At 39.6% G+C, this 13,362-nt stretch overlaps 1 protein-coding gene across 1 annotated transcript in view; it reads right to left on the bottom strand.

Moving 5' to 3' along the window:
* dync2h1 (dynein cytoplasmic 2 heavy chain 1) overlaps positions 1-13,362 on the bottom strand; it is a 112,015-nt gene that overhangs the window by 57,909 nt on the left and 40,744 nt on the right. Inside the window, exons 59-73 of the mRNA XM_023406635.2 lie at positions 13,128-13,288; positions 12,068-12,205; positions 10,664-10,777; positions 10,342-10,502; positions 9,363-9,486; positions 9,122-9,243; positions 8,783-8,869; positions 8,232-8,358; positions 7,009-7,150; positions 6,134-6,243; positions 5,749-5,769; positions 4,803-4,901; positions 3,721-3,844; positions 1,264-1,427; positions 828-947 (exon numbers count right to left, since the gene is read on the bottom strand). Of these exons, the coding sequence (XP_023262403.1) occupies positions 828-947; positions 1,264-1,427; positions 3,721-3,844; positions 4,803-4,901; positions 5,749-5,769; positions 6,134-6,243; positions 7,009-7,150; positions 8,232-8,358; positions 8,783-8,869; positions 9,122-9,243; positions 9,363-9,486; positions 10,342-10,502; positions 10,664-10,777; positions 12,068-12,205; positions 13,128-13,288 (1,814 nt within the window). The remainder of the gene's footprint in view (positions 1-827; positions 948-1,263; positions 1,428-3,720; positions 3,845-4,802; positions 4,902-5,748; positions 5,770-6,133; positions 6,244-7,008; positions 7,151-8,231; positions 8,359-8,782; positions 8,870-9,121; positions 9,244-9,362; positions 9,487-10,341; positions 10,503-10,663; positions 10,778-12,067; positions 12,206-13,127; positions 13,289-13,362) is intronic.

Raw genomic sequence — 13,362 nt, 5'->3', positions numbered from 1 at the left:
TTCTTTTTAGAAGTTTGAAGTGCATGAATAAGTGGAAAAGAAATGCAATGCAAGCAAGTTTGTGATTTTACTCCCTACAAACATTCCATTCCATTCAAATCCGAACGCTTCAGGAAGATTTAATAGAATATTTTCAGGGAGAAAATTTTTCTATAGCTGTTTTTGCAAACTGTTGCGTCAATTCAAATAAGACCTGGTTGTCAAATTAGTTATTGGATATGCATTGACATAACCTAAAATTAAAGCTGACAGCTACTTAAGTCCATGCAGATGTACCATTACAGGCACACAATGATCCCAGTTGCGTAAGTTCTGACCCACCATAAAGTTATAAAATAGGTTCTGAATATTTATTATTATTATTTATTATTTATTATTAGTACGGCTTTCCACAAATTCCACAAATGAGTGCTCCATCAAACACATTTGACAGTGTTCATGGGAGGGAAGCAAGTGACAGATCACATCCTTGTTGCAACACAAGCGACTCCTCCCACTTTGTCTGTACACAGTGTTTTATTCTGTTTACTACAGACTCCTCAGGCCATCAGTGGGAGTAAGCAACAACACGGTCTGCAGTGCAGGGAGAACAGAGCATTCCAAAAAGGGAGGAAAGGGCATTTCCACACTGATTTTCTCAGCATTGTTGAATGATAATATATAAATTAAAGGTTTTTATCACTGGGGTACATAATAGATACAAATAGTAGGGGCACTACATTATATGTGTATATGATCCTGCCCTAGCAACAGGCTTTTGTACTCAAAAATGTAGAATTCTCCACTACTTCGTTCTCACAGTGTACACTGTATGACTGTAGGTGTACCTCTAACAGTGATTCTTCCAGCTGAGCCAGCTGTATTTTCTTGTCTTCCTCTTGTTGTAGTAGTCTTGTTTTCTCAGTCTCCAATTCTGGCTTCTCCTGTTGGATGGTCAAGGCTAGCAGCTAATGCACAGATACACAAACATAAACAAATGGGCAGATGGACATACAGTATGACTACAGTAACACAGTATGACTACAACATACACTGTACTATTCCACTATAAAAGCACTTGTTCCACATGGATTATACACTACGCTTTTTTATTTTACTGTATTGTCTTATCTTACAAATCACTACAGACTATGGCCTCACACACCATGAAGTCTAATCAACATTGCTGTACGATTTACTGCCGAGCTGTTAAGCTTCAGACATACTTTCCATTATATTGGATTGTTTATGCGTGTGCGTTTAAGTCTGGGCTACAGGGGTTACCTGTCCTTGCAAGCCTGCCCTGGTGGTAGTGAAGTTGACCTCTGTAACCACGGAAACAGCATCAGGGGGGATGAAGGGTGTGGGATTCCGTGTTGCCAGGAAGAGACGGAAGTCCTCGTTGTAATCTATAACCTTGTCTCCTATCTGAACCACATATCTAGGACCTGGACCAGGATCCGTATGTGTTGAAATAGGAAAGATAGAAAGGGAGTCTCTGTTAACAACATATACTGTATCATACAGCCTTGTAACTCTGTCTTCAATGACTGTTTTAAATCCTATCTTGACCCTTTTACATTATGCTTCTATGGCCCTCTCCGTCTTCTAGATGTCTGCAATGCTGTACATCCATGCATTTGTCTTGCCTCTTTTTTCAGTTATGTTCAACACCACTTTTTTAAGTGAAGAACTTGCCCTTTCTCACACCTTCTCTGCCCCCTCCCTTTCCAATTCAGCTTCCAACAAACAACCGCCTCTCCATGGATGATTCAGAGCCTTATGAATCACCATCATTTTCACAGGTATGTTCCTAACCCCTGTTTACACATTCAGTACATGCACACAAGATGTATTTTGAGACTAGCTTTTAAATTTTATTAGAGAACTTCAAGTAACATTTGTCAGTGAAACAGAGCGTGTACATGCTAATCATACAGTGAATATAAAGCATTGCAGCAGTTTGAATTCTTTGTACACTTCAGATCGGTGGCTCAAACAAACAGTTTTTATGAAGACTTTTGATTAGCAAGTTTGTAATGCATGTAATTACTATCATGTCTTAAAACAGCCATGGAAAGAGTGATGTTTCACAAATCTGTTTGCTTGCTGTCACTTTGCCAATGCATACATGTATAAATAATACATGTGTGAAGAGCCACGTTTTAAATAATGGGATTAGCTATCCCCTGTGTCAAGAGGAGTTATGTTGTTTGTCACCCAAGGCATTTGTACATGTGTGTCTTTAGCATGAACTTGCAGACAATTGAATGTGACAGTACTAGGCTGTAGAATAATGGATTTCCATGCATAAATGTAAACTTGAGTCAAATTCTCTTGATATATTGTACTTACAGCTTTCTTTCAAAAAGTTCATATATTCTAGAGCAAGAGGAACAAAGAGTTGGTGATACAGAGAAACTCAATAAACGAGGTGCTAATGAGAAACCACCATCCTTTCTCTGAAGGGTCTATTTTTGTGCTTGTGCAAATAATGAAAACTGACACAAAAAAACGTTTTTTAATCCACCAAAGAGTGGTATTAAATGACAGCAATGATAGTGTGACAAGCTCAATTTCTTCTTGAATTGTCTTTATTTATCCACCCCCTAATTTGTTCACACTTTTCTGAGTCACCCACAGTACACTCATTACTTCTTCAAAAATCCTCCTCATGAGTAACTTGGTTCAATGTACAGTATGTCATTTGTCATTTTCTATAGCCTCTGTGAAATCTGCCTTGCCCACATATTATTTGTCATGGTGATTTACTTTATTTTGAAGAAAATAATTATCTATGTCTCAATATCAGACTAGTTCAGGGATGCCAGGGTGAAATTGGTCAGGGGGCCAGATTTTTTTCAAGTGAGACCTCAGCGGGCTGAATAACACTTTCAAACTGAAAAGACCAAACACTGACTCAACATCACTGTTTGAAATTATTCATTAAGGCCTACACATCAAAAAGAAATTGGATTGGCACCACAATAGCCTCACAATGAGGCCTCCAATTACATAGAAGCCTAAACCAAGTTACAGTACCCTCTGAAAACGTAACATTGTCCTATCCATGCTAGGGCTGTCAAAATTGCTCAAAAATGACGTTCGAATATTCCCTCTAAAAAACACATACGTATATTCAAACTATTTGAATATCTATTTGCGCATTATTCAATGACGCGCATCACATCAATACCAGGACAAACTAATACAACGAGACATAACTACTGTATAGGTAAGCTAGTTTATTTAAGTTTAAACCGTAACCATGGCATCCCTGGACTAGTTGAATGATACACGTAAAGTCTACTGACTTTCACTCAATTTGTACATGACTGCTGTGGGTACTTTTCATCCAGGTATAAAATGACAGTGACATAGTCAAAAATTTAGTATTAATTGACCTTAATATTTTACATGTCATAATCAGAGTTTTTGGCAGACCACTCTATGCACTGGCAAGAATTTGGTTAAAAACTAAAAATGAGCAGAATGGCCTGTGCTGGTGCACATAATGATTAACAGGTTTACGCAATATCCCTCAAAATGGGATTTCACCACAGTTTGGAAAAATAGCTGCCGATAGAGGAGAGTAGTCAGCTTTGTAGTTAACGAACAGTAGTTGGTGATCCCTCTAAATGACATTCAAAAGAGCTGTGATGCATTGAAGAATCAACAACTTTTTCCTACCCCCCAGTTTGTATGAAAGTGGTGTTTGTGCTTGTGAGAGCGTGTGTATACCTTGTGCTATGAGGTCCCTCCTCAGCAGCGGGTAGAGCACAGGTTCAACTCCATCCATCTCTTGGATAATGAGGGTTTTTCCAAATCTGACTGCCAGCTCCAGGGATGTCATGAAGTTACTATCCTATTGAAAACAAGCACACAGATACACAATTGTAAGAATACCTTGAATCCTAGTACTGGTTGGTGACAGAGTACTCTGTAATTTATCATATTAATATTATTACTATCCCCAAGAACAATTAGCAAATAAAATCAGTTACTGATTACATAAATAAAATGATTATTAAGGTTTAAGGTTGCTTTACTACTTGTAGTCTTAAACCAATCACTCATGTTTCTTTCTCATAACTTTTTTCTTTTTTCTAGGCACACGCTGAAGGTCATCTGACTCACTCCATGTGCATCCCAGAACTGTGGTGGTCATCTCATGTTCAGGTTAGTTCTGTAATTACTAAATTACTAAACCAAAATTACCAATGACCAAAAGCAACATTTGCAGCCAGAAAACCAAAAGTTTTGAGTTTGTCAAAAAAAATAAACTAGAACAATTAATGAGAACAATTAAGATTAAAGACCACTACATTTAAAAAGCATTTAAATGTTTATGTATATATTTAAATATCATTTAAATTTATAAAGAAGACAATAACAAAGTTGTATATGTGAACACATTCACATACATACACATTTAAATAATGGTATCAAAACTGACTAGATTAGATTAGAACTGACTAGATAGCAGTTTCATGCAGGACAATGCCCTTATAAAGTAATAGACACACAGAAGATAAAGGAGACATTCAATCAACATGAACTGCTTTAGAGGCTCTTGCAGACATAAAAGTTGCCTCACCTGTTTAGAGTTGATTGATTTGAAAAAAACATATTACCTGTGTACATGCCTGTGAAAATGAGTTTGCAAATTCAAAGGAACAGTTAATGACCTCTTTTGTGTGTTCTTTAAGGTATCTGTGTGTGTGTGTGTGTGTGTGTGTGTGTGTGTGTGTGTGTGTGTGTGTGTGTGTGTGTGTGTGTGTGTGTGTGTGAGAAAGAGTGAGTGAGTGAGTGTGTGTGTTTACCTGCTGGTTGATAATTTCTAGTCTGTGCTGTTTGAGATGTGTGCGTAGCCACTCTGTAGCTCGGGATGATGGGTCGATCAGGAAGGGACAGGCAACACTCTGAGCACCAAGCAATGACAAACACCTGCGTTTCAGTTTAAGTTGATTTGGGATAATTTCATTAAGGAAGAGGCTCAGTTACTGAGGAAAAAGTTTTGTGTGCGTGCGTGTGAGTGAGTGTGAGTGTGTGTGTAGTTCGGCACTGTTTCACTGCTGTCATGCTTATCGACCAGCGTCACTCCTATGCCAGGCAAAGGAATGAAGTCCCCCACCCTCCGTTCAACCTGTGCTCGTCTATTTCATGCTCTCTTGCTCAAGGATTCTCTGTCTCAAACCTGTTTATTTGTCTGTTCCTCACAACCTTTCTTACTCTGCGTACTGATAGAAGTAACCCTGGTGTCTTTTTTTTTCTTTTGTGTGTGTGTGTGTGTGTGTGTGTGTCACAGACATCTATATACATATCTCACTTGTCTATAATAATTAGCGACTAACTCTCTATAGTAAGTTACTACTATTACTGAAATGAATTTTAAATATGTTGTAATTTCCTTAATCATCTTAGAGCTGGTCAAAAAAGGGTGGTTGACTGAGATAAGTTAGTTGTCAGTTTTCAAAAAAGTGAGAAAAAAAGTGAGTTAAAGAAATCTAAAAAGCCACAATCTGACAGTCAGAGAAGGTTTGCATGTGTGTGTGTGTGTGTGTGTGTTTTTGTGAATGCAAATGTATAAAGTAGGATCCTTGCTCCAACTTTCATTGCATTTTAATGTACATGGTAGTTTGAGCACATATTACGATAAACACAATATTTATAAGGGAGACACACACACAAACAGACAGTAAAAGAAACAGAGAGGCTACAATAAACTAGAGGTGGGCTATAAGAATGTATGATGGAACAACTTCTTACCCGTAACTTGAGAGCATTGATCTGAAGGCAGCAATGGTAAAAACAACAGACAATCACAATACAGACAAATGGAGGACAGAACAAGAGCATAATTCTTGACGCGACTATTAATATAGAGACTGATTGTTACAAGTAAATGCTGGAGTTATATTCCACTTTGATGTCTTTTTTTAAAAAGAACAAAAAATCAAGACATATTGTAAGATAAAAACTGAAGGCTTCACAAAAAGTTAAAGAAATGGGTAGGAAAAGGGACAGAAATTGGTGCTTAATGATTAAGTTGCTTTAATAACAAACAACATGTCATGTCAAAAAACGCAAACACAAAAAAAAGTACAAGTAGAGAGATTAACATGGATTAACGGAAGTGTAATTGATGTCTAACCTGTAGTATGACCAGTGCATTCTCCATGGAGAGATCATCAGATGGAAGCCCTTGACTCTTCCAGATCAACTGCTCACTCTCCGAGCACAGGAATGACCGCAAGTCAAACTCTGATACAAACACATGAGACACAAATGCACATGCTTATTTGTTGCTTTAATATATGTTCACTGGAAACAGTGTTGGTAATTTTATTAATTAAACCCCAGATACTGCAGTTACTGGACACTGCAACAGCCGCTTGACAAGAACTCTCAATTCAACGGTCCTGACAACCAACTTGCAGAGATGCCATGTGACAGACCCAGGGATTTAGAAATTTTAGTGGATGACTCAGCTGTTTGGGATTTATATGCACATCTCAAGCCCTCTGGTTGCTGAGCAGAATCATATGGTCAGAGCTATTAATGAGACACTATTAATGAAATAGAAATTAGTGCTGAAAGAGACTTTGAGTACATTTTACATGTTAATTTGTGTGGATAAAATATTAATATCTGAATAGAAGAGATGATAAATGAAGTGAGTACTTGTTAAGTTTCTCACGTGATTAAAAATAAAGAATTTTTGACTGAGGGATTAAAGATAACACATCAATATGATTTGGAATCTAGGTAGTTACTTTGGTCTCATCTGTAGACCTGGGGTTGTTACAAGTTGAATGGTGATCATATCATTTCATAACTCTCTACTTTCATTTAATCAGTAGTCATATTTAGATAACCCAGGGCCTTGCAAGTGTTGTGTATGTTGTTATGTATCAACACAATGCACTGTGTCATTTGTGTATAGGTAGAAGTGTTTTTGTGTAGGCTGTTTAGTATGGGAGTAAGCATATGCTGGTGTTAGTGTGTTCATCGAAATAGTATATTTACTCTGTAGTCCAGATTGAGCCATCCATCTCTCCAGGCAGTGTCTTCTACGGTCTTCAGGAGCAGCAGACAGATAGGTGATGAAGGCTGCAGCAAGCATGGCCCTCATAGGAAGCGTATCCAACTCATTCTTTATCTCAGACATCTGATTGAAAGAGAGACACAGATAGAAAAGAAAAACACAAGACAAAGGAGGGGGAGGGGTTGACAGACAGACAGGTGATTAGGATGAGAAAAGTATGATAAGAGAAAGATAAGAGAGGGAAGGGCACCATGAGGATTGGGAGGAATCAGTAGGAAGGATGTAAAGAGCGGCAGGGTTGAGAGAAGGGAAAGATGAAGAAAAAAGAGAAAGGTAAATAAGTTAACCCATGTGGGCATGGCATACGAGTCCTCATTTTCTCCTCCAAACGATGAACTGTAAACCCAAATCGTAGCCCTGAATAATACGAAAATGTCTACACTGATTTTGACGAGAATACAAGACAAAACTGACCTACAAATGCAGGAACATGCTCTCACATCTGAACATGATGAGCGGATGTGACATTACTGCTGTGATTCCATGCCAGGGGACACGGAAGTCCATGTTTGGTAAATAACTATGCATGAGGCTTCTTAGTCAATCTTCATGAGTCAGTGACCACACAGTTGCAGGTTTTCACAACCATATAATCTCTGGTCTACTGTATTAATACTGTCAAACATCCTGCCTCCTTCTAAACTTCAACTCAAAACTTGTGTCACTTACACTGTAGTTGTGCACCCCTCTCTCTCTATGTGGTTCTCCTTCCCCTGAAACACTTAAACAGCTTAGAGGCATTAACATATAGAGAACAACAGCTACTGCATACTGCGCAGAAGAAGTGTGTACGTGCATGCGCATGTGTGTATGTGTGAGAATATGGAAATACGTGAGTAGAGAGTAAACTGGCTCTTTGGTGCTAGCCTTGAGGGAGGCAATGAGTGTGAGGGTGTATGTGCGAGTGTGTGTGTCAGGAAGAGATTGAGTGTTTTAATTAAGGTGCAGACAGATGCTGTAGAGAGGAGTAAAAACAGCCAGAAGGGACCCAAGACAGCAGGATTCATCCCCCCTGTCACACTCACACACACACACACACACACACCTCCTGTTGCTCTTACATGGTAAATGAGCCCCTTTCTGAGTAAATGTGTCTAACTTCCCACACCAATACACACATCAACATACTCATACATCAAACTACCTGTGTGTTCCACCGAGTGTGTTCTCCGTCCAGTTGTGATATGAGCTGCTGGGCAGCAGTGATCGTGTCCTGGGCTTTTGTCACCTCAGCCTCCAACTTGGCTGCCTCTGCAGTATGACACTGAAACCTGGAGAAAGAGCAACAATGAGACGAGATAAGTAAGAGGATAAATGTGTTTTATGTGGGTTTTAGTGGAGAGTTGAGTAATATTGTGATATTTGTTTAATTTACCAAAGATAGATTAAATAGGTAGTAAATATAACATAAGGTCTATGATGTGCAGCTCCCTCCATATGGAGAGAGGAGAGGAGAGGATAGGAAGAGGGCAAGTAAGAGACCTTTCAGTTCAGCTCACATAGATAAGAAATTATTGTAGGAACAGGGATCGATAGGAAGATAAATAACAGAACAGATGACTGAAGAGAGCAAAGGCTGAGGACGTTGGAGGAAAGAGCAACACAGAGAGTAGAGGGGCTTGGTGACACTTGCAGTGTGAAGGTCCAAAGAATCAAAGGCTGGAAGAATGGATGCAAAGTTGGGGGGAAACATACTTCTCTTTCAGCTCGCTCACTTTGGCTCCAACAGAGTTGAGCTGGTCCTCCAGCCTATTTTTCCTATTCTCTGTTTTCTTCAGGTTTCTGAACACACAAAAAAGAGAGGTATGTCATTTGTGTCTATGTTTATCATAAAGAGAGAAGCATGGAATATTTTTAAAAAAACACTTGAAAACTATTAATTATTATATTACTAAGTTGGGAATATGAGTTTATTGCCCCAATGCAGAAACTTGTTCATGCATATAGCTTATGACTAGGTGCGTGGTTGTGTTCAACATATTTGTCAGACTTTTAGGTGATTTCCATTGTGGTGTTTGTGTGGGTGTAGATTACTCCATTAGTCCGGCCTGCTCTCTCTCCAGTGGCTCTATCCTCTCTCTGACGTGGGAGTACTGGACATTGGCTTTGACCCAGGCAGCCAGAGGAGCAGCTGCTGCACTTGCACGCTTAGCATTCTGACCATAGCAACAACAGCCCCAATACGACCATCAGGAAAAAAAAAAAATCAACAACAGGTTAATAACATACACCAACCATAAATCTAATTCTCATTCTGCTACCATGGCTAGCTGACCTTGGGGTCGAAGGAGGCCTTGTTCCTGTTGAGCAGCTCTTCTACACTCTGGCGAATCTCGGGGGTGATGTTCCTTGCTTCAAATGTAGCTATGTCCTCCCTAACACCTCGCTTAGCCAGAAAGCTAGAGAAAAGAGGGGTAAAGTAGAAAAAAACAAGCAAAAGAGGATTGGACATGGGTAGGTGACAAATAAAGACACAAAGAATGCCGTGTGTGAGTTTGATGTTACAATTTATGTCAATGAATCAAATTAAAGAAGTGATCATCAAAGAGATAAAATAGGGACCAGAAAATGAGGAAGTTAATATTATCTCGAGCCTAAAATTTTGAGACTTCTTGAGAAGTGTTTTCATCTCTAATTAAGTGCAAACAGTTGCAGCTCATCATTGTAACTCATATTTAGAACACACACACACACACAGACACACACACACAGACACACACACACAGACACACACACACACACACACACACACACACACACACACACACACACTTTTTGACATATTTATCATTTATACCACAACTTTTTTTTTCACATGGATTCATTTCTTTTGCGCCATGTGAATATGCAGTGGAAAAACTTCAGTGTTGGAATGAGATGACAAATTAGGATATTCTTTCTTCAGTACAGCTCAAACTTAAGCAGAAATTGTGTTTGGTGTTTTTCCAATTTAAACATATTTGACAGATGGTGCTAAATTAATCATACCTCCTTCATATTACCCCAATTATAAAGATTTCTCATTATCTCCATGTTTTCCTAGCTGTGTCAACCCTTTCCTCTTCTTCCTCCCTTAACACCTCATCCTTAACTCCTCACACCTCTTTTTGGTATCCCAAGAGGTGCTGAAGATCCTAGTCAGTTTAATTACCCCCAACGGGGTAACTTTCTCTTCATCTCTTTATCAATCCTTCTTTTTCACCCTTCTTCTGTCTATCCCTTTACACATTCTTCACATTTCTTTTCCCTCTCACCTCTTCATGCTGACCCAAGAGGTGTCGAAGATGCCCATCAGTCTCAGCACCCCCTCCAGGATGTCTCTGATGACATCAGGGGGCATGCGGAGGGAGCGGATCTCAGATAGAGCTTCAGGCTTGATGTTTCCCACTGCACGCTTTGCTTCATCTACCAAAGGCTAGAGGGTAGGAATGGTAAGCAGAGGGAGCGATACAAAGGTAAGTGAGAAATAAGTACAGCTGGGATTACAAGTATAGAGAAGGTAGAGGGCAGGTTTATGTGTGTGTATTTCTGGTAACTGAGATCATATTGAGTGCACAAGTCAATCAGTCAACCTACCTGTACTTCCTTCAGCTCATCATCAATTTTGGCTTTTCTCTCTTCAATCTTGGACACTTCTTGAGCCATCTTTCCCTTTATCTTTTCCATCTCTGTCTTCTGGTCACTGGCATTCTGGATAATCAAAATGATCATGTAATGTTTGATTGACTGTGTTGGTTTGAAACTACAGCTTTCAAATGTTTCAAATTCTGAACAGAAGAATATTACACACAATATATTCTCTTCAACTATTCATCAGGAAAACCTGACCCTTGACCTACAGGTATGACAACTTAAACTAGATAACCTGTTAAAATACAAATAATCTTCTTTGTCAGTACTTTAGTTCTGAGATAGTTCAGGCACACATCTCTGATTCTCCTCTGTGGAAAGATGAAAGATTTGGTTTAGGAATAGTCAGAGTAAGACATAGTCATTGATGATGAAAAGAGAGAGAGGATGAATGTTTTGCAGCATCCTTTTCCCACACTTCCTCTCTCTGACCTCTGTCCATAGAAACTATCCATCTTATCACATCCTCATCCAAAACTAATCTCTTCATTGACTATCTCCCCTTCCCTCCAATTCTCCCACAGTTAAGACTTGACCCCCTGCTATATACTGCACATTTTCCTTATTTCCTCTCCAAATCTAATTTTCCCAGACTCCTCTACCTCTCCTTGCCCTAATGTTTCCATCTTCCCTGAGCCTATTTTATTTCCACCCTTCATCTCTTTTGTCCCAGTCTTCCTCCTCTTTTCCCTCCCTGCTGTCTCCATCTCCACAGGAGACGTAGCTGCTACAGCCCAAAGGGATGAGTCTAGTCGTTAATTATCACTCTGCAAACTGACTCCGCTGACAGTTTTTCCTTATTTTGTTTCTTGTGTGTTTTGTTTTTTCTCTCTCCTGCATTCCCTCCATCTCACTCAAAAATCAGATTCCCCACAGAGAGAAAGACAGAAGGATATGATAACTAATGAACAGAGTTCAGCTTCCTTTCTTCCTTCCATAAATCTATCCATCCATCCTACACACAAGGCCAGCAGGAGGAATGAAAACTTGGGTACCGGGAGATAAAAAACACTTGATGAGAAGTCAAAGAACAAACAAATGTACATATACACACAAACTAAATAAATTGTGTGTCCACAGCAGGGGGGACACAGCCATGAGAAATCCAGAAAAAAGTTAATGACTAGAAGAGATATGCGAAGAGAGACAAAGATAAGCTGAGTGAGAGAGAAGAAGAGAAGAGAAGAGAAGAGGGAGGGGGAGGAGAGGCATGGTGAGATTTGAGAGGAGGATAGATGTAATGTGGAGGAGACATGAAACCCCGGCAGGACTACTGTCCTGCCGGCCCACTGATTGTCAGAGTTGCACACAGTGACAAACATACAGTGACAAACATAGATACACACACACCTGCATGGAAGTGGTGATTTCCTGTAGGGCAGAATCTGCCTCCTGTTGTTTAGTCTTCAGAAGTGCACTCTGCTCTGCAGCCCGCCTCTTCAACTCATCCACCAGTGCCTTAGCTTCATTCAGCTTAGACACACCTGCCTGCAGACACAAGTCAATCATACCATTTGAGAGATATAAAATAAGATTCTAATATATGAGCAAAAATAAGAAACCTAAAATTCTACATGGAGTTCAATAGTCCTGTCACTTCTGAGGGCAAGTGCCAGATCTAAATATACACGCTGCACTTGGAACAGACAAGGATTATTAATTCATAAATAAAGTTAGACTCAAGTGTATAGAAATCACAGTTTGTGTTGTTCAACATTCTGGTAACATCTTTGGAAAATACATAATATACACCTGTTTTTATCTGCTAATATATGGAGTTTTGTCACACAAAACCTACGTAGGTAGGCCTGAGCAAACATCCTGAGCCTGACATACACAAGACTGAACGTGACTGGGCAGCATCATGTTGACAGATAAGGTAACTAAATCATTATCAGCTTGTAGCTAGCACAATGTACTATAGTAATGTTGTACTAATCCATTCTCGTTGCAAGAGACATTGACTCAATTACAGCCATCTTAATCAATCACTGTTTTGTCTAGCTTTCACCGAGAGGCTCGGAAATGTCAGCATAGCTTAATTTGCTGGATGATAATGCTAACGGTAACGAAAACTAGACTAAAAAACTAATGTTGGTTATAAACAGACGAGAGGAGTGGAATGAATAATGTTAGACTGGAGATAATGCATATAAAATGTACAAAGTAAAGTTTCGTTTTCTGCTGGAGCCGGTTGCTGGCAGACTCCATTTCAACACTTTGTTGGTACTGCAGAAGAGTGGAACAGAGGCGTTGAGGCAAAACTCGGGAGCAAGCATAAATGTCACATCCCTTAGGTTTTCCCATAAAATTCATCCCAAACCCTTATCATAGAAATGAATCCACGGGCAGGCAATAAGCAACCAAGAAATGTGTCCATGTGTACCATTTAGTACAGCTGACATTTTACCTGTAGATGCTGTTGTCTGGTTGTGAGCTGGCTTTGCTTCCGGCTGTATAATGCAGTGTAAACATGCAGAAAGGCCATATACTGGCTGGGAGTTGCACCATGTTCTCTACATGACTCGTGGACCATCAAGAACAAACGGCAAAGGTCCCCCTGCCCAGACCCTGCTGGGAGATGAAGAAGCCTGTGAGCACAGACTGGATCGAAATTATGAAGTCATTCTCATTACATTAAAAAC

This window comes from Seriola lalandi, unplaced genomic scaffold (genome assembly GCF_002814215.2).
Source record: "Seriola lalandi dorsalis isolate HSWRI2012SDOR001 ecotype SW California unplaced genomic scaffold, Sedor1 jcf7180002054313, whole genome shotgun sequence".
Lineage (NCBI taxonomy): Eukaryota > Metazoa > Chordata > Actinopteri > Carangiformes > Carangidae > Seriola > Seriola lalandi.
The sequence above is the reverse complement of the archived record's forward strand: the minus strand, read 5'-3'. Positions and strand labels throughout refer to the sequence as shown.